Source organism: Lolium rigidum, chromosome 1 (genome assembly GCF_022539505.1).
Source record: "Lolium rigidum isolate FL_2022 chromosome 1, APGP_CSIRO_Lrig_0.1, whole genome shotgun sequence".
Lineage (NCBI taxonomy): Eukaryota > Viridiplantae > Streptophyta > Magnoliopsida > Poales > Poaceae > Lolium > Lolium rigidum.
The window spans coordinates 322065701-322090724 of NC_061508.1; the positions used below are offsets into that span (position 1 = coordinate 322065701).

General features: G+C 47.1%; 2 protein-coding genes across 2 annotated transcripts; one reads left to right on the top strand and one right to left on the bottom strand.

Annotated features, from left to right (window-relative positions):
- The first annotated feature begins 442 nt into the window (after nt 1-442).
- Nucleotides 443-1399, top strand: LOC124662239. The gene has a single exon (XM_047200101.1). It carries the CDS (start codon nt 443-445, stop codon nt 1397-1399), a length of 957 nt encoding a protein of 318 aa, XP_047056057.1.
- Nucleotides 1400-4338: 2939 nt separating this feature from the next.
- LOC124662250 (probable methyltransferase PMT9) lies at nt 4339-17431 on the bottom strand. The gene is made up of 7 exons (XM_047200112.1): nt 17177-17431; nt 16918-17082; nt 16613-16795; nt 15935-16529; nt 15089-15201; nt 14778-14998; nt 4339-4775 (listed from the first exon to the last, which is right to left on the bottom strand). Exons 1-7 carry the CDS (start codon nt 17429-17431, stop codon nt 4457-4459), a joined length of 1851 nt encoding a protein of 616 aa, XP_047056068.1. The 3' UTR covers nt 4339-4456.
- Nucleotides 17432-25024: the final 7593 nt, after the last annotated feature.

The following is a 25024-nucleotide window of genomic DNA, read 5'->3' on the forward strand; positions in this document are numbered from 1 at the left end:
AGCAACCAGCTTCCAACGGAAAATGGAAGTGGCAACTGGCAGTACAACAAGTTTCAACTCAATACAGTAGCACACAAAGTTGCAAGCACAATGACAAGCTGGATCCATACTTGTCCAGTTTGTGGACCGCGACATTGCTTGTGCATTACTTTATCCAAGCACGTTCGGTGGCCGATCGATCGAGTCGGACTCGATTTGGAGTCAACAACTTGAACTAGGAATCGATTTGGAGTCCGACTGTGTAAGCACTTCACTCTCACACGGCGATATAAGCACAACACCCATGCATGCAGGCATGAATCCCTCCCTCCCTGTGATAGCAAACGCACGCACCAAACCCTAGACATCTCCCTCTAGCTACCACACGACCGCAGGAGAAGATCGACAAGGCGATCCATCGAGCGTATCTACGGCGGAGAGGCCCGTCGCGCCGGCGCGCTCCATGGACGTCGACGAAGGTTTGCTGCTGGAACGGGACCTTCAGGCAGTATGGGACCTGCTGGCGTACGAGGACCAGCACGGACAAGATCACCATGCGCTTCTTCTTCACGACGACCATGCCGGAGACGAGCCCGCTTATTCCTCCGAGGAACATGAAAGCGACGGCGAGTTTGATGAGCTCTGGTTGTTACTCCCGCGGTTTCTTCCCCGAGGTTCGGCCCCTCACTTCGTCGCCGCAGGGAGGACGGCCGGCTTCATGCGGGTCGCCGCCGCGGACGCTCAGCACCAAGAAGGAGGCGAGAGGCACATCCTGGTACACTACCGCTACACCCGCTTCTCGGCCGCATCGTCGTCTTCAAACGGCAGCGTGAAAGCGTGCGGGAGCACGAGACAGCACCAGCTCCGGTTCATCGCCGCCGCCGGCCACGGGGCCAGGTCGCTGGACTGGGCCGGCGCGTCGCTGGCGCACCTGATATACCCGGACGGCTCCAGCAAGCGGCTCCGGGAGCTGTGGACGAGCCTAGCGTCGCAGGTGAGCCTGCCGCCGGGCGCCGCGCGCGTCGAGGTGTTCGTCGACGTCGGCATCCTCCGGCGGGCCAACAGCACGGAGGACAGCATGGACCAGATGCGCGCCGCCCTGGAGGGCATGATGGAGAAGCCGTGGCCCACGCGCTTCACCGGCATGGAGCTCAACCTGCCGGAACCGGTGCGGTGCGGCCGCGACGACAACGACACGGATGGCGAACAGAGGCCGGCGAAGCGAAGGAAGGTGGTGGCCACCGACGACGAGGAGAGCTGCAGCGTCTGCTACGAGCTTCTCAAGGGCGACGACCTCGCGGCGTGGCCGGGATGCAGCAAGCCCCACGTCTTACATGGCGCGTGCATGCAGGCCGTCCTCGAGAGCAACCCGCTGTGCCCTATGTGCAGGCGCGATCTCTACATCCAGCCCAAATTCTAAGTTCGACCAGTTGTGCAAATGTAACTTGTGTATGAAACTAGCCATTCTTCAGATATTATTTGTTTGCTGAAGCATAGCTTTCTTCACAGATCAATGAATCGTGTCGATGAGTTGTACAGTATTTGTTTGTAACAGTGCCCTCGGGCTTAATGGAATGGAAATTTGTTTGTTCAAAACAGATATACATCAATTGAACCTTTCATTGACACATAGTTCTTGGTGAAAAAGCTCTACGCATAAAACTCCAAGTGGTAACAAATAATTATATAAAACTTACAGCTACAGCCTTTAAAGGATAGATTGTATGAACAAAGGAATCAATCAATAGATTGTACTATACAACTAGCTATTCTTCAGAAATTATTTGCTGCTGAAGCATATAGCGTTCGTTCAGACGATTGATGGTTTACGAATCAGGTCGATCAGCTGCATTTGATTTCAACAATGCCATGTAACAGCGCCCTCGGGCTTAATGGAATGGAAATATGTATTTGTTCAAATACTTTTTGGGTGAAATGGATATACATCAATTGAATTTGTTTGCTGAAGCATAGCTTTCTTCACAGATCGATGAATCGTGTCGATCAGCTGTATTTGTTTGTAACAGTGCCCTCGGGCTTAATGGAATAGAAATATGTTTGTTCAACTATGCAATTATTATGCTCTTGAGGGTATACATCAATTGTTCTATTTTTGGGGGTCAAACGGATATACATCAATTGGACTTTTCATTGACATGTACTTCTAGGTGAAAATAACTCTACAGAGATCACTGAAAGTGGTAACAAATAACTATATAAAAATTATAGTTACAGCCTTAAAAGGATAGATTGTATGAACAAAGTAATCAATCAAGCTATACACAAATACACATTTTCCTCGCCTCTAGTCTATAGTTTAAGCTCTACACATGCAATCAGTGAGAGGGTTTTCCCAGAGGTCATAATGCGGGAAGGTGGCTTCAGGGAGGCCACTTCGTGTCTGGTGAGTGATCATCACATCCTCGAGAGGAAATAGCACATAACACCAATTGTTGGTGAATCTTTTGCATAGAACCACAGGTTGCAGTTTGTTTTGCACAGAACACCATATTTGTAATCTTTGCAAGAAACACATAAAACATAATTAGCCTATTTGACACAGCAATTAGAGGAGTGGTCTGGTTCGATCAATCTGGTTCGACCAGTATATTCTTCTACTAACCAACGTAGGCTAGGATGAGGCGATGACCGAGGTGACCGAGACGGCGTGGGTCACGCCGGTGTCTAGGCTCCGACGGCAGCTGGTTTTACCGCCGATCGGGCCGGTGCTCACGCCGGTGGTGGGTCCCCCAGGCTCGGGGTCGCGTTTTGATCCCATCGGCGAGGTTTCCGACGACGAAGACGAGATCTCGGTGGCCGAGGAAGTTGCATGGCGCGGGCTCGACGATGTGCCGCATGTGCTGCCTCTCCGCAATATCGACGGCCAGGGCGAGGGCGAGCATCTTGATGAATTATGGTCCAAGATTGGGTACCCTACTGCGGCATCCAGGTCATGGGAGAGGAAGACGGCGGCCGCCACTTCGGACTCCGTTTATAAGCCTCAGTTGATTACTTCTGGAGCACCTACAACTTTGTTGGTGCCGCTGTCGGACGCCTCGAAATCATTCTTCTTCTTTCCCATGGTGGTATGGCGGTGGTGGTGGGAGTGGAGGTGTGGGCGATGGCAGGAACGATGTCGGTCGACTTTTAAGGCCGGCCGCTCGCGGGAAACGATGCTATTGAAGCGGCGCAGAAGCCCAGCCGCCGCCCGCCAGTGTGCGCGTAGAAGAGGCAACCGCAACATTGATGGCGAAGGCTGCGGCGCAGACGTGGAAGCGCTGACCGCGGAAGCGATGACCTCGATACAGGCTCGCTACCAGGCGGGCCCAGTGGAGAAGCGAGCGGTCACTTGGGGCGTCCACCGCGATACATTCCAAGCGCAAATATGCGGTAGGTTTGTGTCGATGCGGACGCTCTGGTCACTCTGCGTCGCACCGCTGGAGGGGTACCAGACGCATTTTCGGCATGCACGGACGCAAACGGTCGCTCAGCGTTCGTTTGCGTCGCCCGTTGGAGATGCCCTTACTACTATTGGGTCCAATCATCTAATTACTGTGTCAACGGAGACTAATCAAGTATTATGTGTTTTTTGCAAAGATTACCAAGAAATCTGGTGTTCTGTGCAAAACAAACTGCAACTTGTGGTTTTGTGCAAAAGATTCACCAACATATGGTGTTATGTGCTATTTCCTCCATCCTCGACGAAAGTTGCCCATGGCAAGTAGGGATCGCCGAAGAACTTCGACATGAGCCCATTGTCCGGCTTGATAGACTTGAGCCTATGGCGCCCCATGTACCGGTGGAAGCCGATGATCAGCTTGGCGAAATTGCCACCATGGGTCATGACAAACATGTCCAACTTCAAGCAAACCAGAAAGTCCAGGGCAGCAAGGCTGGTTACATGCTTCTTGAAATGCTCTATTTCCTCCTTGCTTGCAGTGGTAGCTGCAGTGGTAGTGGGAACAGTTCGGATCGTCTGAGTGCCGTCGTCCTGTGTACTTCGAGAGTTCGAAACCAGGTTCTCTCTCATTTGCAGTGAATTTCATCAATTTTGGGAGAATTCAGTACGTACCATAATTTGAATTTGGTCAAAATATCACATCGACACATAACAGCATAAATCCAATGATCAGGTAAAAAATGTAAGTACTGTATTAGATTTCCTACGAAAAAACATATATCAATGTCCAAAGCATTCTCTATTTGCAAATGGGATGGAAGGAACAGATAATAGCAACAGTGGACATCAGCATTTAAAATAACCATGTCATATGTGCTCTGAATCACTGTAGTGTTTTCATGTCATACTCCTCCCAACTTCTGTGAACATTCCATCACAGGCAAAAAGATACGGAGAACGGATAGTCAAAGTGCTAGTGAAAAATGTACAAAACTATATAATACACCTGAGGATTTGAGAAATCACAGTTAACGGTGGCTAACTAAGAGATCAGAACAACTATGTTTTGCTTGCTTGCTACGAAGGCAGCAATGCCTGATCCCATAGCTTTTTCCTCACGATCAGGACTCTTTCATCATCACCAGACGAAAGAGCGTCTTCCTTTGGTTTCACCTCAGATGACCAGTCATCCCATCTCAGCGCCGGTAAAAGCTTCTTGATGTAGTTAATGACAGCAGCACTGTCTCTGATAATGGCGTACCCATGAGGCCTCATGACGCGGTCCATCTCGATCAGCAGATCCTCCAGGCTGCAGCCCTGATTCTCCATCTCAGAGAACAACAGCCAGGCGTGAAGGAGGTCATAGGTGCGAGGGTACGTCGAGAATGATTCACACCTTCAGTAAGAAAGAACCATAACAAGAAAAATCAAGTAGCAGTCAATTGTATGCAGTAGTAGGAGCAAGCATCAAGTATGGAAGTACACCAAACAATGCACAACAAACTTCTTTCAGTGATTACCATGAATCCACAATGCTAGGCATCATGTAAATTATGGAAGAGGTGCTTGCATAAATGAGAAGCAACAGCAGAAACTGTTAGGCAGTACTGGAGCACCTGATGTGGAGATAGGCATCTAGTTTTTCATATTGGCGCAATTCTACTGTACAATTTATGCTGCGACCATCAGTTAGCGGCAGGGTACTGTTTAAAACAGCTAGGAGGAAAAATCTCCGGGGAGTGAACCCTGGTTTCAATCATGACGGCATGTTTGGAATGTGACAGGTGGGTAATTTTAAAAAAAGCATGTGGTCGATAGCTGTCCATTTTATGAGTTGTCATGCAAAATGGTTGTTATGTGGCACAGAAGGGACAATTTTATAAGAATTTAAGCATGCATAGTCAACATTCAAACAATTCAATCTGAAATGAATAGATGAGAATTAGGAGAGAAGATATTGCACAGGGATCTTACCAATTATGGACTGTGCCTATTAACCCACGATCATATATGATTTTCAGTTTTCCAGATTCCGTTGAAGGGACAACATTCATTACCCAGACGTCCTTTTTCCTCAGTGATGCTGCAAATCCGCCAAGGTTAGCATTCATATCCATAACATTTCGAAAGGAATCCTTCCTTATCTCAGATTTCATAAGTTTCCAATACTGAGCAACTCTAGAATGCCAAATTTCCTGCAAACAGTATTCCATGGTTAGGCACTGAGATCGTGATCAAAAAAGGATGTGGATTCGTATCACAAAATCCGCCATTGAAGTACTCACATTGTCGTAAGAAAAATTCTTTGAACTGATTCCAATCTCTTCCAGACGAGGGGGTGGTGCTGTGAGCCTTTGTGGCCAGGGAAGCAGATCACTTCCTTTAACCTTGTGTACTCCTGGTTAAATAAAATAACATTACAGCATCAGGATACAGGTATGCTAGGAGTATTTATGGAAAAACTACAAGTGAAGTTGAAAATTACTGTACAGAAACTTGTATTGAGAAATTCATAGTTACAGCAACAGGTAAACATACATAAATGAACAGATGCACTCAACCAAATACGGTAATATCCTACTACAGTTTAAAACTAAAAATGTTAATTGCAGAAAGCTTGCATATCTAAAGAAATACGAAACCAATCACAGCAATATTCTTCTACAGATTTAAACCAGATGAAATGCAGGTAACAAATGATGGTGGCATGCAGGCATTTGCCATGGCCAGCAAAACAGCAGTAGAGGGTAACATGTGGAGGCCTAGGGTGTCAAGTGGGATGAAATTGCAGAAGAATGGCGTGGATGATGTCTTAATGGCAAGTGACAGAGCGTGGTTTCATCCAATTAGTGGGCGATAAGGTGGACGAACCCTTACAGTGTTGGCATGGGGTAATCCCTTCAGGTAAGGGGTTGACCAAAGCATCCATCTAATGTTATGACTAACCAATGCTACAAAGGATATGGCTACTGTTTATAATCTTGACCCTTGATCTGCTCTAACATGTGTGAACTTTTGCCAGGACTGGGTGAGTATATTTGAAGCAAAACACTAACACTAGAAGAAAGCAAGAGACAGTATAATATACTATGACATTAAATAGTAATCTCGAGGCAAATCAGGAAAGCAAGCTTACTGTTAGAGTAGGGAGTTATGCATGCTTTCATGAGGACATTCCAAGCAGCATCTGGGTCATCATCCTGGCCACACATGGGAGGAAGTGCTCCAGGTGTTAGACCTAATACGACTGCTGCAGCACAAGATCGCGAAAAGTAGCAACTAGAACACCTAGTTAACATAAACAGAGAGAGTAGATGTGTTGCATTACTGGGCACTGACGATCCCATCGACGCCTGCGTGAGGCAGGCTTGGTGTGGCGGTGTTGATGACGAACTTGGGGTCGATGACGATCGGGAGATCCTCCTGATCCCCTCCGGGCGCCACCTGCACTGCCCTGGGACAGCACGGCGAGGTTCCAGTCTTCCCGTTGCTTCCGGCCACTCTAGATCGGTAGAGTTTTGGGATGTGGGGGAAGCAGATGTTTAGATCGTTAACTTGGATATCGATCTCCGCCGGACTCCCCCTTTATATGGCACAGCGCAACAGGGGACCAAAACCATCGAGTTGGTTTTGGCACCCCCGATCAGGGTGCGTTTGTTACATACGAGAACAGGTCACGTACAGATCAAGCCCTGGACGTTGGTCCAGTGGGCCCATCCCTTTAACGTTAAGTTTTGACTTTTCTCTGTTAACTGAAAATGACTGTCGAACCTGACAGATCAACCAACATTCTCCCCCTTGATCGTTAGGTTTAACATCATTTGCCCATTCTCCATAGGAATAATAAACCAAAGTGAGGTGTTACAACAACCAATGAAATGCTATTGAACCTCAACACTTATGGCATACCAGCCTATCTTGAAATGGATAACATAATACTTATTGGGAGTGGTTCTTATTATGGTCCCTTTATTCCAGAATCATAAGGCTTCCGAGTAATCCCATGCCGGCAACATGCTCACGAAAAATTCTGGGTGGTAAGCCTTTCGTTAGCGGATCCGCAAGCATACGAGTCGTACTTATATGCTTAACCTTAGTTGTTTGATCCTGGATCCTATGCATCACAACATGATACTTAATGTCAATGTGTTTGGCAGCATCACTTGACTTGTTGTTATTCGCATAGAAAACTGCGGGTTCATTATCGCGAGTACAATAGAAGTGGTTTTGAAATGCTCGTCGGCCACTTTAAGTCCGGGAATGAAATTCTTTAGCCATACAGCCTGCCCGGTGGCCTCATAACATGCTATAAACTCTGCTTGCATCGTAGATGAAGCAACTATAGTTTGTTTGGAGCTTTTCCACGATATAGCTCCTCCGGCAAGTGTGAATACATAACCTGACGTGGATTTCTTACTATCCACACAACCGGCATGATCAGAATCTGAATAACCAACAACTTGTAGGTTATCAGACCTTCTGTACGTAAGCATGTACCCTTTTGTCTCTTGCATATAACGCAAGACTTTCTTTGCGGCCTTCCGAGTGGTCTAGTCCTGGATTTGATTGGAATCGCCAAGCATCCCGGTTATAAAAGCCAAGTCGGGGCGTGTACAAACTTGTGCATACATGATGCTTCCGACAACTGAAGCATAAGGAACCGACTTCATCTGATCAGTTTCAATTTGGTTCCTCGGACATTGAAATGTCCCAAACTTATCGCCCTTGACTACTGGGGCAGGTGAGCCAGAGCACTTATGCATATTGAATTTCTTTAGTACTCGCTCAAAGTATGCCTTTTGTGATAGTCCCAACACACCTTTAGACCTATCTCGATGAATCTCAATGTCGAGGACATATGAAGCTTCACCGAGATCTTTCATATCAAAATTGGAAGACGAGAAAATTCTTGGTCTCGTGCAGCATATCCTTATCACTCGCAGGCCAATAATATGTCATCCACATACAGGACTAATATTGTGAACCTACTGCCCTTAAACTTAACATAAATGCAGTTGTCCTTAACATTTTCAGTAAAACCAAAAGTTCTAATAATCTTATCGAACTTGAGGTACCACTGTCTTGAAGCTTGCTTCAAGCCATAGATGGATTTCTTCAGACGACATGCTAAATGTTCCTTTCCTTCCACAACAAAACCTTCCGGCTGAGTCATGTACACGTCTTCATCAAGGTCGCCATTTAGAAATGCCGTCTTAACGTCCATTTGATGCAATTCTAGGTCGAAATGAGCTACCAGAGCCATGACGATCCTAAAAGAATCTTTAGATGACACAGGAGAGAAAGTCTCATTATAATCGATTCCTTCTCTCTGTGTGAAACCTTTTGCCACAAGTCTAGCTTTGAACCTTTCGATGTTCCCTTTGGGGTCGTACTTAGTTTTGTAGATCCATTTGGAGCCTACTCTTTTGGCGTCATTAGGAACTTCTACTAGGTCCCAAACATCATTTGAGCTCATAGATTTCAACTCGTCTTCCATGGCGATTTGCCACTTAGACGAATTCAAACTCTTAATGGCCTCCTTGTATGAGGTTGGATCCTCCACCTTTCCTATATCATCTACATCCTCACTCATGTAGGTGATATAATCATCTGAGATGGCTTTTCTTCTTTCTCGATGTGATCTTCTCACAGGCGATGGTGGTGGAGGGGCATTATTATTATGAGGATCTTCTTCATTATCCGACTGGTGATTTTCTTCACCTTCTGGATTTGCGTTATCATTAGTTTCAGGATCACCATCAGGTTGAGGACCAGAACTGTGAGGTTCGGTCTCAACATTAGAAGTGATTCTCCTCTGCATTGGTAGAACGACCTTTTGGATAATCGGGGATGGAGCACACACCCGCTTTTCCTCAAGATCGATCTTCCTTATTTCATTAACTTCATTATCCTCAAAAAATACCGCTTGCCGGGTCTCCACGTACTTAGTGGTATGACCGGGGCAATAGAAACGATATCCCTTTCCCCTGTGCGGGTATCCGACGAAGAAACAACTAACCGTTTTTGGGTCTAACTTCTTAAGTTATGGATTGAAAATTCTAGCTTCAGCAGGACAGCCCCACACACGTAAATAGTTCAAGCTCGGTTTCTTTCCCGTCCACATCTCGTGAGGTGTGTTCGGTGCTGACTTAGTGGGAGCAAGATTTAAAATATGTGCAGCCGTCTTCAATGCCTCCATCCATAGGCTTACCGGCAAACTTGCATGATCGAGCATGCTACGCACCATATCCAAAAGCGTGCGATTGCGGCGCTCAGCCACACCATTTTGTTGAGGTTCACCAGGCATTGAATAATGGGCAACAATTCCATTCTCAGCTAGGAACTTAGCAAAAGGTCCTGGAATTTGCCCATAAGGAGCGTGCCTACCGTAATACTCTCCCCCGCGATCAGATCGTACAACTTTAATTTTTGCATTCGAGTTGGTTCTCAACTTCGGCTTTGAACACTTTAAATTTGTCCAAAGCTTCCGATCGATCACGTATAGGGTAAATGTACCCATAACGGGAAAAGTCGTCTGTGAAGGTGATGAACGAATCAAAACCATCTATAGACTTAACATTAAGAGGTCCGCATATGTAAGTATGTATGAGTTCGAGGACACTCGTGGCTCTTACCGCTCCTTTCTTAATTGTTTTTGCATATTTACCTTTGATGCAATCAACACATTTGTCCGCATCAGAGAAGTCTAATGGGAGGAGTACATCATTTTTAATAAGTCTTTCCATTCTCCCCCTCGAAATGTGGCCTAAACGACAGTGCCACAATTTCGAAGAAGTGCTAGTACCCTTCCATTTCTTCTCAACATTTGAAACATTACTCACATGCAAAACATAATCATTCATAGATAACATATATAGTTTGCCTCGTCTGACACCGAGGCCAACATCTTTATTACAATAATTTAAAACAAATTGTTTGTTACCAAACTTGCACTCAAACATGTTATCATCGAGACAAGAAACTGAAATCAAATTCCTACTTAAAGTAGGTACATAAAGAACATTATTTAAATGAAGGTGAAAGCCGGTGTGGAGCTCCAAGGTGAGTGACCCAACAGCTTCAACATCAACTTCAACTCCATTTGCAACTCTAAGTCGTCTTGCCCCGCTTGTTACGGTTTGGATCATATTTAATCCCTGCATAGAATTAGCAACGTGAGCAGTTGCACCTGAATCAATCCACCATGATATACAAGAGAAATCAGTATATAACATTTCATCAACAAAAGTGATTTCATCTGTACCTTTCTTCATCATCCACTTGAGGTATTCATGACAGTCCTTTCTGTAATGGCCTTCCTTCTTACAAAAGAAACACACATTATCAGTGGGCTCTGAAGACTGTCCATTATCCTTTTCCTTTTCCTTTCCTTTAAACTTTGGCATTTCCTTCTTGAAGGTTTTCTTTGGCGACTTTGAAGGGCCTGACCCGTCATGCTTTCTCTTTGAGGATGCAACATGAAAAGCCTGATCCTTGTTCTGCCTCATCATTCTTTCTTCTTCCTGGACAATCCGAGGGGATATCTCAGCAAGTGTCCACTTCTCCTTCATGCAACCAGCTTCCAACGGAAAATGGAAGTGGCAACTGGCAGTACAACAAGTTTCAACTCAATACATTAGCACACAAAGTTGCAATCACAATGACAAGCTGGATCCATACTTGTCCAGTTTGTGGACCGCGACATTACTTGTGCATTACTTTATCCAAGCACGTCGGTGGCCGATCGATCGAGTCCGACTCTCAACCCGGCTGGCTGGCTGTGTCAGCAACTTGAACTGGGAATCGATTTGGAGTCCGACTGTGTAAGCACTTCACTCTCACACGGCGATATAAGCACAACACCCATGCAGGCATGAATCCCTCCCTCCCTGTGTGATAGCAAACGCACGCACCAAACCCTAGACATCTCCCTCTAGCTACCAGCCTACCACACCACCGCAGGAGAAGATCGACAAGGGGATCCATCGAGCATATCTACGGCGGAAAGGCCCGTCGCGCCGGCGCGCTCCATGGACGTCGACGAAGGTTTGCTGCTGGAACGGGACCTTCAGGCAGTATGGGACCTGCTGGCGTACCAGGACCAGCACGGACAAGATCAGCATGCGCTACTTCTTCACGACGACCATGCCGGAGACGCGCCCGGTTATTCCTCCGAGGAACATGAAAGCGACGGCGAGTTTGATGAGCTCTGGTTGTTACTCCCGCGGTTTCTTCCCCGAGGTTCGGCCCCTCACTTCGTCGCCGCAGGGAGGACGGCCGGCTTCATGCGGGTCGCGGCCGCCGACGCTCCGCACCAAGAAGGAGGCGAGAGGCAGATCCTGGTACACTACCGCTACACCCGCTTCTCGGCCGCACCGTCGTCGGACGGCAGCGTGGAAGCGCGCGGCAGCACGAGGGAGCACCAGCTCCGGTTCATCGCCGCCGCCGGCCACGGGGCCAGGTCGCTGGAGTGGGCCGGCGCGTCGCTGGCGCACCTCATATACCCGGACGGCTCCAGCAAGCGGCTCCGGGAGCTGTGGACGAGCCTGGCGTCGCAGGTGAGCCTCCCGCCGGGCGCCGCGCGCGTCGACGTGTTCGTCGACGTCGGCATCCTCCGGCGGGCCAACAGCACGGAGGACAGCATGGACCAGATGCGCGCCGCCCTGGAGCACATGATGGAGAAGCCGTGGCCCAAGCGCTTCACCGGCATGGAGCTCAACCTGCCGGAGCCGGTGCGGTGCGGGTGCGGCGGCCATGATGAAGACGACAACGACGACACGGATGGGGAACAGAAGCCGGCGAATCGAAGGAAGGTGGTGGCCACCGACGACGAGGAGAGCTGCAGCGTCTGCTACGAGCTTCTCAAGGGCGACGACCTCGCGGCGTGGCCGGGATGCAGCAAGCCCCACGTCTTACATGGCGCGTGCATGCAGGCCGTCCTTGAGAGCAACCCGCTGTGCCCTATGTGCAGGCGCGATCTACACATCCAGCCCAAATTCTAAGTTCGGCCAGTTGTGCAAATGTAACTTGTGTATGAAACTAGCTATTCTTCAGATATTACTTGTTTGCTGAAGCATAGCTTTCTTCACCGCCTGATGAATGAATAGCATGATTCGATCAGCTCTACTTGATTTCAACAATGCTCTGTAACAGCCCCTCGGGCTTAATGGAATGGAAATTTGTTTGTTCAAGACGGATATACACCAATGGAACCTTTCATTGACGTGTAGTTCTAGGTGAAAAAGCTCTACACAGAAAACTCCAAGTGGTAACAAATAATTGTACAGTATAAAACTTATAGTTACAGCCTTAAAAGGATAGATTGTATGAACAAAGGAATCAATCAAGCTATACACAAATACACAATCGCCTCTAGTCCATAGTTAAGCTCTACACATGCAATCAGTGAGAGGGTTTTCCCAGAGGTCATAATGCGGGAAGGTGGCTTCAGGGAGGCCAGTTCGTGTCTGGTGAGTGATCATCACATCCTCCACGAAAGTTGCCCATGGCAAGTAGGGATCGCCGAAGAACTTTGACATGAGCCCCTTGTCCGGCTTGATAGACTTGAGCCTATGGCGCCCCATGTACCGGCGGAAGCCGATGATCAGCTTGGCGAAATTGCCACCATGGGTCATGACAAACACGTCCAACGGCGATCAGGGTCCGGTAGGAGGCCGGGGCGGAGGGCGACCTAGGGTCCTCGAGCGCGAGGAGGGCGCGCACGGCGGCAAGGAGGGGGCACCTCTGGTGGAGCGGAGGGGAGGAGCGGGGCGCGCCGTCCTTGCCGCCATCGCCGCTGCGGGAGGAGGGGAGGAACGGGGAGGAGGCTGAGGTGGCCGCCTCCGCGTCGCGCTTCGCAGGCGAGCTGGAGGTGCGGGCCGCCGCCGCCGCTACCGTGGCGTGCCGCAGCTCGGCCATGGCGGGGTCGGTGCGAGGAGTGTCTCGCCGTCGGTGGTAGTGGAAACCGTTTGGATCGTCAGAGTGACGTGTTTTTTTCGAGTGACGTGTTCGTTGGCCAAGACCAGGTTCTCTCTCGTTTCAAATGAAATCTCATCAAAATTTGAAGATTTCAGTACGTACTAGTAAAACATTTGTACTTTGGAGATTTCGTCAAGTCCATGAAAAAATTAGAATGGTCAGGTAATGTGTAACTATTAGCTTTCGTACGAAAAACATATCAATGTTCGAAGCATTATCTATTTGCAAATGGGATTGAACAGACCATACACAGCACACAGCGAAGCACATCTGGACGATAATAGCAGTGGAGATCAGCATTTTCGACAGCCATGTCATACGTACTCTGAACCATTCAAGTCTACATGTCACACTCCTAGAACTTCTGTGAACATTCCATCACAGCCAAAAAGATAAGGAGAAAGGGTAGTGAAAGTGCTAGTGGAAAAAGGTCCAAAACTATAATACACCTGAGAATTTGGGGGATCACAGTTAACAGCGGCTAACTAAGATCAGAACAACAGCTATGTTTTGCTTTCTTGCTACGAAGGCTGCAGTGCCTGATCCCATAGCTTTTTCCTCACGATCAGGAGTCTTTCATCATCACCAAACGAAAGGGCGTCTTCCTTTGGTTTCACCTCAGATGACCAGTCGTCCCATCTCAGCGCAGGTAGAAGCTTCTTGATGTAGTTAATGACAGCGGCATTGTCTCTGATAATGGCGTACCCATGAGGCCTCATGACGCGGTCCATCTCGATCAGCAGATCCTCCAGGCTACAGCCCTGATTCTCCATCTCAGAGAACAGCAGCCAGGCGTGAAGGAGGTCATAGGTGCGAGGGTACGTCGAGAATGATTCGCACCTTCAGTAAGAAAGAACCATAACAAGAAAAATCAAGTAGCAGTCAATTGTATGCAGTAGTAGGAGGAAGCATCAAGTATGCAAGTACACCGAACAATGCACAACTTCTTTCAGTGATTACCATGAATCCACAATGCTAGGCATCATGTAAATTATGGAAGAAGTGCTTGCATAAATGAGAAGAAAACAGCAGAAACTGTTAGGCAGTACTGGAGCACCTGATGTGGACTGTGGAGATAGGCATCTAGTTTTTCATATTGGTGCAATTTTACTGTACAATTTATCTCCGACCATCAGTTAGCGGCAGGGTACTGTTTAAAAAAGCTAGGAGGAAAAATCTCCGGGGAGTGAACCCTGGTTTCAATCATGACGGCATGTTTGGAATGTGACAGGTGGGTAATTCAAAAAAAGCATGTGGTCGATAGCTGCCCATTTTATGAGTTGTCATGCAAAATGGTTGTTATGTGGCACAGAAGGGACAATTTTATAAGAATTTAAGCATGCATAGTCAACATTCAAACAATTTAATCTGAAATGAATAGATGAGAAGTAGGAGAGAAGATACTGCACAGGGATCTTACCAATTATGGACTGTGCCTATTAACCCACGATCATATATGATTTTCAGTTTTCCAGATTCCGTTGAAGGGACAACATTCATTACCCAGACGTCCTTTTTCCTCAGTGATGCTGCAAATCCGCCAAGGTTAGCATTCATATCCATAACATTTCGAAAGGAATCTTTCCTTATCTCAGATTTCATAAGTTTCCAATACTGAGCAACTCTAGAATGCCAAATTTCCTGCAAACAGTATTCCATGGTTAGACACTAGAGATCGTGATCAAAAAGGGTGTGGATTCGTATCACAAAATCCGCCATCGAAGTACTCACATTGTCGTCAGAAAAATTCTTCGAACTGATTCCAATCTCTTCCAGACGAGGGGGTGGTGCTGTGAGCCTTTGTGGCCAGGGAAGCAGATCACTTCCTTTAACCTTGTGTACTCCTGGTTAAATAAAATAACATTACAGCATCAGGATACAGGTATGCTAGGAGTATTTATGGAAAAACTACAAGTGAAGTTGAAAATTACTTCACAGAAACTTGTATTGAGAAATTCATAGTTACAGCAACAGGTAAACATACATACATGAAGAGATGCACTCAACCAAATACGACAATATCCTACTGCAGTTTAAAACTAAAAATGTTAATTGCAGAACGCTTGCATATCTAAAGAAATACGAAACCAATCACAGCAATATTCTTCTACAGATTTAAACCAGATGAAATGCAGGTAACAAATGATGGTGGAGGCCATGGCCAGCAAAACAACAGTAGAGGGTAACATGTGGAGGCCTAGGGTGTCAAGTGGGGTGAAATTGCAGAAGAATGGCGTGGATGATGTCTTAATGGCAAGTGATAGAGCGTGGTTTCATCCAATTAGTGGGCGATAAGGTGGACGAATCCTTACAGGGTTGGCATGGGGTAATCCCTTCAGGTAAGGGGTTGACCAAAGTACCCTTCTAATGTTATGGCTAACCAATGCTACAAAGGATATGGCTAATGTTTATAATCTTGACCCTTGATCTGCTCTAACATGTGTGAACTTTTGCCAGGACTGGGTGAGTATATTTGAAGCAAAACACTAACACTAGAAGAAAGCAAGAGACAGTATAATATACTATGACAGTAAATAGTAATATAATCTTGAGGCAAAAACGGGGAAGTGAGCTTACTGTTGGAGTAGGGAGTGATGCATGCTTTCATGAGGACATTCCAAGCAGCATCTGGGTCATCATCCTGGCCACACATGGGAGGAAGTGCTCCAGGCTCTCTCTTCACATAACACCAGTTCGTCAATGGTTTGACCCATATCACCGTCTGGCCCTTCCTCGAAGCAATCCTCCAACACATCCTCCGAGCGAGGCTGCTCATCTGCTTCCATATCTTCCTGTTAGCCGGGTCAGAAGCATAGGCCTCCGGCGACGAGTACACGAAGTACCCTCCAGGCCTCAACACCCTGTCCACCTCCAGCAGCAAGATCCCGTCCCTCTGCACCCAGTCGATCCGGCAGCGGGAGCAATGCGCCAGCTCGAACGCGCGGCTCGGGTACGGCAGCCTCCTTGTGCCCAGCACGCCGAGGGTCGACGGTATCCCCCTCTCGAGCGCAAACTGGATCTGGTTCTCGTGCACGTCGTTGGGCGCGACCGACACCGCGATTACGTCCAGCGGGAGCAGGTACGCCCCGAAGCTGGCCACCCCACAGCCGACGTCGAGCACCGTCCTGATGCTGCCTCCGTTGCTCAGCTTGCCGTTCGGGAACTCCAGCATCTGGCGTAGGCAAGTGGGCATTGGCGTTCGTTAACTAGCTTTCGAAAGGTACCCGAAAGGTGGTGGAGTAGGAGGTTTCGGACCTGCGCGAGGTGCACGATGTACTTGTCGGCGCCGGTGTGGAAGTGGGTGCCTCCGCCGGGGAAGTTGATCTTGTCGCCGTGAACCACCATCCACCGTTGGTCCGACTTCTCGGCGGCGAGGTGCGTGTGCGGTATGTTTGCCTTCCACACCGCGTCCCGGCTCCTGGGCCACCTGATTGGCACCTAATTAAGGATCGCATCGGCATGAGCGAAAACAAACGAGAAACGATATACAGCAACAAGTAATCTGCAACGCAGCATACACAGGATGGATGGCTATGTGATGGATCGATGGTCTGTCTCACCAGGTAGCCGGCGGGTGGGGGGACGAGGCAGTTGAGGCGGCGGGGCGCGGGCGGGCAGTGGCGCTCGTAGTGCTCCATGAGGGAGAGGTTGAGCCTGAGGCGGAGCTGGTGGTGCAGGCCCCGGTCCAGGCACGGGATCAGCTCCGAGTGCACCACGTCGCACACCTGCGCGCGCACACAGCATATACCCGAGTCAGTCAGCGAATCGAGCCGTCCACCCCGCCATTAGCACGAGCGGGAAGAGGCTGGGTGTGCGGACCGGGAGGGAGGAGAGCGCGAGGTCGGCGGGGACTGGTGGCCCGGGCCTGCGGGACTGGTCGTAGAGGGGGGGCAGGGTGGCGGCGGCGGAGGGTGGGCCCGAAGGCGGCGCCGTAGAAGAGGCAGAGGAGCGCGAGCGCGAGGACGGCCCCGGGCCCCCGGCAAGGGCGCACGCGAAGGCCCGGCGGCGGCCCGGCGCGCCTCCCCATCCTCGGTTGCTCTGCCGCGGCGGCGTCGACGGCGGCGGCGGCTTCATCGTCGTGCCGCTGTTCCGCTACTTCGCGCCGCGGAGAGGCCGAGGCAGTGCGTGACGGCGCGTGGGCGTAGCGGCGGGATGGGTCATGCCGTCATGGATGGGCGGGGCTGGAGGAGGCGGAAGGCGGAAAGGGAGCGGCGCGGGAGTGCACTGCGGCCGCACGGGCACGGAGGCGGAGACCGAGAGTGGACCGCGGTCGGTCGGTCGGTCGGTCTGGGGACGGGGCCGACCGCACCACGAACGAGCCCACCAGCAACTGGGTCGCGACGGTCCAGGAGCAGCTGAGGGCCTCTTTGGATTCAACAAATTCATCTACAAAAATATCATTTGCTAAAAAAAAGTCTAGTACTCTCTCGTCCATAAATAGATGTCTTATATTTGTCTAAATTTGGATGTATTTATACACTAACTAGTGTCTATATACATCCAAAATTTGATGAATCTAATACATCTATTTATGAATGGACCGCTGATGGACCGCAGAGAGACTGGCCCGACGAGGACTGCAACACCACCCCAGGTGCTTGCTGTGCGGCCAGCTGCCGGAGACGATGCATCACCTCATCCTCGCTTGCCCCTTCTCCAGGCAGGTTTGGCACGAGGTGTTGGCACCCTTGCGCATGACTTGCCAACCACCAACTGACGCCGACGCAACCCTGGACGATTGGTGGCGCAAAGCGAGGCAGCAAACCCCCAAGGTCCTACGCAAAGGCCTGGACTCCATCACCCTACTCATGCCATGGCTCATATGGAAACACCGCAATGCTTGCGTTTTCAACAGGAGCCGGCAATCGATCTTTGGATGACATCATGGAGGAGGCAGCGTAGTGGGCTAGAGCTGGGGCCAAGGGTTTAAGGGTAGTGCTACCAACAACTTGGGACGTGCACTGATTTATTTTCCTTTTTATTTCTCCTCCTTTCAATGTAATGAAACGCATAAGTCTTTTGCGTTTTCTTAAAAAAATGGTTCGAAAAAAGAGTACAAAGGTTCTCTGGATAATATGATTGAGCTCATCGGGATTTGTATTTGATCCATTTCAATACCCTCTATCTATTCTATAAGAATCTTAATGTGAGTTTAAACCTCATTATATTATTCATTTGCGAAATACAAATTTCAGAACGGCTGTAGTATTTCTCTTCACTATCTCTCTCCCTCCCTTCGGTCATGCAAAACAACTTTGTTTGTTTGCATCCGAAGACATTAGTTGCAAAATTCATATGCTTTAAACCCACATTCGAGTTTGCAACACCATTTTTTTCAATTATCTATTTTTTCTTATTCCAACATTTTAAAAATATTGTAACCCAAAAATACTACTGGTTCTTAGCATATGCACAGCTCTACATGCATTCTAGATTCAACTTCATCAATTAAAGACAGACCGCAATGCAAATTAATATATTGCACACATGCAAACGAAACTATTACACCCCATTATACAACCTTCTGTTCTGGTTACAAAATCTTCACCAGATTTTACAATACTTGAAACACTGCACCAGCAGCACAAGCCCCGGAGACGACGCATCTCGAAGTTCTGCCGGAGCCCTCCCTTGCACCGGAACAAGCAGAATCTGCATTCACATAAGGCAAAATTCAGACCCTATCCCTTGGACTAAACCACTCGGCTATTGTAACTTAACAAACACAATCCAAAGTCGTTTTTTTATCGACTCACACATACAGTTAGCATTTTGGAGCTTACGTTAAAGAAACCACAAACTTGATCTGTCGTGACATAGTCATAGTTACACAACTTCCAAAACTATTCCTAAACCAGAGTCGTCATAGACAGCTCCATGGCCGAATCACACTTTAGCCACGGCTCTATATGGCCACTGTGCATGCCATTTAGACGAGACAATGTGATACTCACCTGAACCACCGAGACATAGAGGAAGAAGGCCACCACCACTACCTCCTGTGGCTAGCTCCAGCCCTGCTTCTCCATCATGCTAATAGAGTGTGCAGGCTTAATTGCTGCCAGAAACACATTGTTCAGAAACTGTCAAGTTTCAGTGTTCACATTCTAGATTGATTAGGCTGGGACAGCAGCCACATGACCGATATGGGTTACACTAGACAGACCGAAGACATGCGTAGAGCTCATGAAAGCAAGAACAATGCAGAGACAATTCATGGGCACGGACATGTGAGTCGCCAACTGTAGATTAGCTATGACGCCTTGTAGCCTTGTAGGCAAGGCAATGCCATCCGCGCCAAGTCCATGCTGCCGGAATGACACAAAAAACTTGGAGCTCCGAGGATGGGAGTGCTGATCCGGAAATGGCTCCATCGAATCTGTGCAAACAGGACAAGGGATTAATATTCAGACAATGTAGGAGAATTTTCAGCTCATTCAAGAGTTCAAATTTACAAGCAAAATGGAACAGACTATAGAGGCTGAGTAGTACATGGGAGTATTACAGGCAGAAGCTAAATAGCATTTGTCCCGCTGGAAATAATATTGAGCTGAACTGAATTTGAGATATGTAACTGAATTTTATTAATTTCACAGTGTTTTTGCAATGCAAGTTGGAATACACAGCCAGGCAGAGGCATTTGGACATAAATAAATGAGTCTAACAAGTGACAAAGTTCTAACCCAGGTCAATCTAAAAAAAATAACAGAAGGAAAAAAATTGAATCATGGGTCTCAGCAGCCACTGTCAACAAACTGTGTGTCGGTGTGTGCTCTCCACCGTCTGACAGAGATATGACTCCAAAAGGAAAAAATCTTCAGGGCGACAATCTGTGTCTGACAGAGATTTTTCTTTTTGGACTTTGAGTCATCTTTACATCTATAATTTTTTCTCCGTTGTTATTTCCAAAACAAAAATCTTAGGGCCGATAAGGGGGCCATATTCATATAAGAATTTTCATCACAGATTTTAGACAATAATTTGAGCTAAATGGAACAAATTATCGAGGGCTACATAGTATCAACAATATTACAAGCAGAAACAGAGTAGCATATGTCCCACTGATAATATTGAATTATTGATCTCAACTGAATTTGAAACAAGTAACTGCAAGTACACACTTTTACTCGTTTAGCACTGTATCTAACAATGCAAGTTGGAACACAAAGCCATATGGAGACATGTAAGTATACGAAAATAACTCCTGGAAAACTCAGACCATGCAAAAGTGGCAGCTCCATGTGGCAGGACCTTGCCCTTGAAGAAAAACAATTCATGGTTAGTACAATACACATATATAGACAGAAACAAGATTGAGGAAAGAAACAAGATGCAGACAGATAAACAGCTACGATGGCTATTCAAGATAAAAGTGCAATGATATAAAAAAAAACACCAAAATGAGCATCAGATTCTTCTACTCCCTCTGATCCATATTATTTGATGCTAATATAGATGCATCTAGACACATTTTAGTTGTAGATACATCCATTTTAGCATTAAGTAATATGAATCGGAGGGAGTAGAATGAATCGGCACGTGGGTAGCTACTGACACTGAGATGAAAGGTTGCAAAATAGCCATAAATATCGTGTCGGAAACAAGTACTATGCACACTACCAAATTGTTTCATGTGAATAGCAAGGACCATGGCACAATATCTACAGCCAGTAAAACTAGCATAGTGATTCAACAATGCTCGTTTTGAGATTGGTCTCACACAGCTTGAACTAGAACGAGTTGATTATTCACCACATTGGGAACAAACAAAAACATCCCAAAGAGAAACAAAGCGAGAAAAAAGACTTGTACAGACCCAAACTTTAAGACAGATTTCTTTTTGAAACAATAACAGATCAAGATTCTATACGGACTGACATTACTAACAAGCACAAATAAGGATCTAGTCAAGACCAAATTCTGCGGGTTAATATGGTAGATGCACCAAACAAATAATTTCATGCACATTAAACATGTATCAGACGTTCAAATCGTCTTTCAGAAGCTAGAGGAAGCTTACCATTGTTGAGTTGATGCTTATAAGCAAGGTAGAACTGATACATGTCTCAGTTGTCCCTAGGTAAGTCCAGCTTAAGTACTACACCTAATGGTTCCATCTTGTCTGTCATCTAGTCGGTCTCCTTGCCCTTGAAGAATAACAATTCAGGGTTAGTACGACACACCCTGTTCTTATATATCTTATAACAATAATTAGCACAGAGGTCAAAAAGAACTAAACAAGATCTGCTCTAAATCACACAAACCACATAAACTAGCTTTGCTTCGCTGAGCAACACCACTAAATTTGAACGGGCAACATTACCAAATTTTTACTAGTGCCAGACTAAAGTAATTTAATGGCTGCTGTCATTGAATCTTAGTTTGGCAAAGACGGAGAATTTCAGCCCTTAAAATGGATGCACCGGAGAATCTAAAAGATAAGAATCTCTTCTTGTTAACAGAAAATTGCACATCAAAATCACATAAACACTACCATAACTGGTGTGATGTACAACACAAATAAGCTGGATTAAGCTATTGAGTTGGATATATCCAGCACCATGCACAACACATATACATAATGGGAATTGGCAAAAACAGAAAAATGTCATCTAGGAAATGATATACAAGCAATTGGCAACGGAAACATCTTTCAAATGGTGCAACAGGGAAAGAACAACCAGCGAAACAAAATCACCAGCAGCACAAAACAGTACCAGAAAATCTCCACATATAATTAATTCAAAGACTTCATGGCCAGATGCTGGACATCGACTCAAGGAATCACCTGAAAGAATTGTAGCCAAAACCGAGATAGCGCCACCACCGCGGTTGCGGCGTGGTGAACTCTCCGCCACGGCCTTGGCAGCGGCAGACACACGGCATACTTTTATGCACCTCACATATTAGAAGATGGCATATTAGAAAAGAAACGAGTGCAATTAAGCTGCTATGGAAAAATACACACATTATCAATGAGATGAGCAGATGAAAGCCTTTGGTGTCCATACCTCTGACACCTAGATCTCTTCATACTTGCAGGCAACGGGCATCGCTGCGACCCTTGCGAGTTGCAGCTGCCATCAAAAAACCTGCCGATTGTGTATATATTAGGTAAGATTTTATCTAAATAATAATAATAAACCACTACAAATATAATATAGACTAGAGCGCAATAACACTACTGCCTTTTCCAGCTAGCAGTAGCTGGTCTCTAATATCCTAGTGCCCATGGTGGACATTGCAGACACAACTAGCAGATAAATGCAGACCCTAAAGTGAACAAATAAAGAGAACTTATAATCGTGGGGCAAGAATACTACTGCTGTCGAAGAATTCTGAACAAATTAATTACTTAATAAAGCTCTACACTTTCCCAATTGAAATGAAATAGCAATCAGAAAAATTGATCTCAAGTATTGATTCGGTCAGATTCATATAAACATGTAGCATTTCGAACTTGTTCTATTATTGTACAATCAAGAGCAAATGGGCAGCAATTGCATCTTGACAGGTCGGACCAGCTAATTCTGCACAACAAGAATCAATGTTTTAGAGCAAGCCTAAACTAAAGCGTATGGTGTGATATAGCCCACACGGAATTAGACACCTAAAAATCTGAACTTGTTAGCACGCACAGGAGTGCAAATTCAGAATAGGAATGCCAGCTCTTGGTAGACCCACAACGCACTGAACCAGGAACCAGAAGTGAGGAAACAGGAATCCTCACCTGCAGGGCAGGGAAAGCTGGCCGGTGTACGCGAGCTCGTCGCCGGCGAGGTCGCCGGCGGCGATGTGGAACCAGAAGGGCCCAGAACTGGTGGCCGGTGAGCAGCAGCACGCCGCAGTCCCCTGGCCGCCATCTCTTCTCGCTGGTCGGATATCACATGTTTCGTTGCCGGCGGAGGAAACGAGGATGGCGCGCGGTGGGCGACGGATCTCCGTGGCACGCGTCGTCGCCGACGCCCGCGTCCTGGTTGCCGGCGTTCAGCAGCAGCCGCCCCGGCCACGCGCGCGGGGCGACGGCAAGGCGAGATCGAAGGAGCCGCTCGCGTCGATGCACGCACGCGCGAGTGCGCGCTCCGGCGAGCAAACCCGGCGACCATGGCGCCGCCTCTGTCGTCGCGGGAGAGGAAAGAATGGGGAGTGGGAGGAGAAATTTGCGTGGTTATTAGGGATTCGGGCGAGAGAACGGGCCGCTGGGCTGTTGGGCCAGTTGGACTCCGTCTCCCCTCAAGGCCTCAAGGCCTCAAGGCGAGAGAGTAGATAGGAATTTGGACAGAGTTTTCGCTGCCAAAATTCTCCCGCGCAACTACACGTGAATAAGCATTATTAGGGAGATAAAATAACTACACTCTAGCACGTGCATTTCAGCAATATTATACTTGTGTTAAGGTTTAGTAAGTTTTACTGTTGCCGCCCGCTACTAAGCCAAGCCAATCAGTGAGTGCTTAAATATCTTCTTATTCTTAATCATAAGGCGTGATTTGCTCGAGTGTGCCTATATAGCACTCGAAAAGTATTTTATATATTTCTTTTTTTCCTCTTTCGTGTGAATGTTAATGTATACCACAGCCTTTTGAGTTCATTTTGTGCCTCTCTTACTGGCCAATTTCTTGAGACATCTTGTGAGGAAGGTTTGTTTTCATGATCCAAAGCCAATCCTGCTCTGCATGTTGGAGACATGTTTATTTGTCCAGCAAGCGCTCCGGTCAACAGGTTCGGAATAAAGACCCAATGATGAAGAACACAAAGTTTATTATCGATGTGATCAATACGACACTTCAAGACTAGAAGATGGACTCGACATGCTCATAGATGCAACCGACGAGGTTTAGGGATGGGATCTAGGGTTTATGGCTATGGAGCTCTACAACGTCGACTTGGTGTAGAAGGGTTCAACCTTCTCTTTTGTATGAATGGCTTATGTACTATATAATCGTCGGCATTATGATGTTCCCTATATTAATATCCTTCGCTAAGTCACGAGGGTTCCGATTTGCCAACCTCGACCATAATATGCCCAACAAAGTAGATATCGGCAGAGCACCAAGATCCAAAAAGTAGAAGTATGAGAAACCATAACTCCAATGGAGCTTTCCATTTCCTCGAGGAGCGCCTCAACCGGAGAACATATTCACAGATTCCGGCTCACCAAAACAGAAATTCATGGAGAAATCTCCGAACACCTGGAATTATAGCACTCCTCTACTACGATGGGGTGACACACGAAATGACAGACAATAGCTAGTTGATATTTCATGCATAAAATGAAACAAGTGCAACCCAAAACAATCCCCTCTAGCCCCGAAAATAGGCGGGAAACGTCAAAAGACTTTTCCATAATAGTGTGCCTAAGGTCACATGTTGCAAGATATTTTTATTTTTCTTTTACTAGGCATACGGTTTACTGTCTTGGCTAGGGCTTAGGGTGTGAGTTTAGGGTTAGGTCGGGATTAGGGTTAAGATGTAGGGTTCTAGGATATTGATCTATCTGTACGGTCTAGGTCTCCATGCCAAGGTAATTGTTGTATTTTTCCTATTTACAACAAGCTTGTATACCTAAGTCAATCATGCTCCGCATGTTGGAGACATGTTTATTTGTTCAACAAGCGCTCGGGTCAACAGGTTCGGAACAAAGAATCGATGATGAAGAACTTCTCGCAA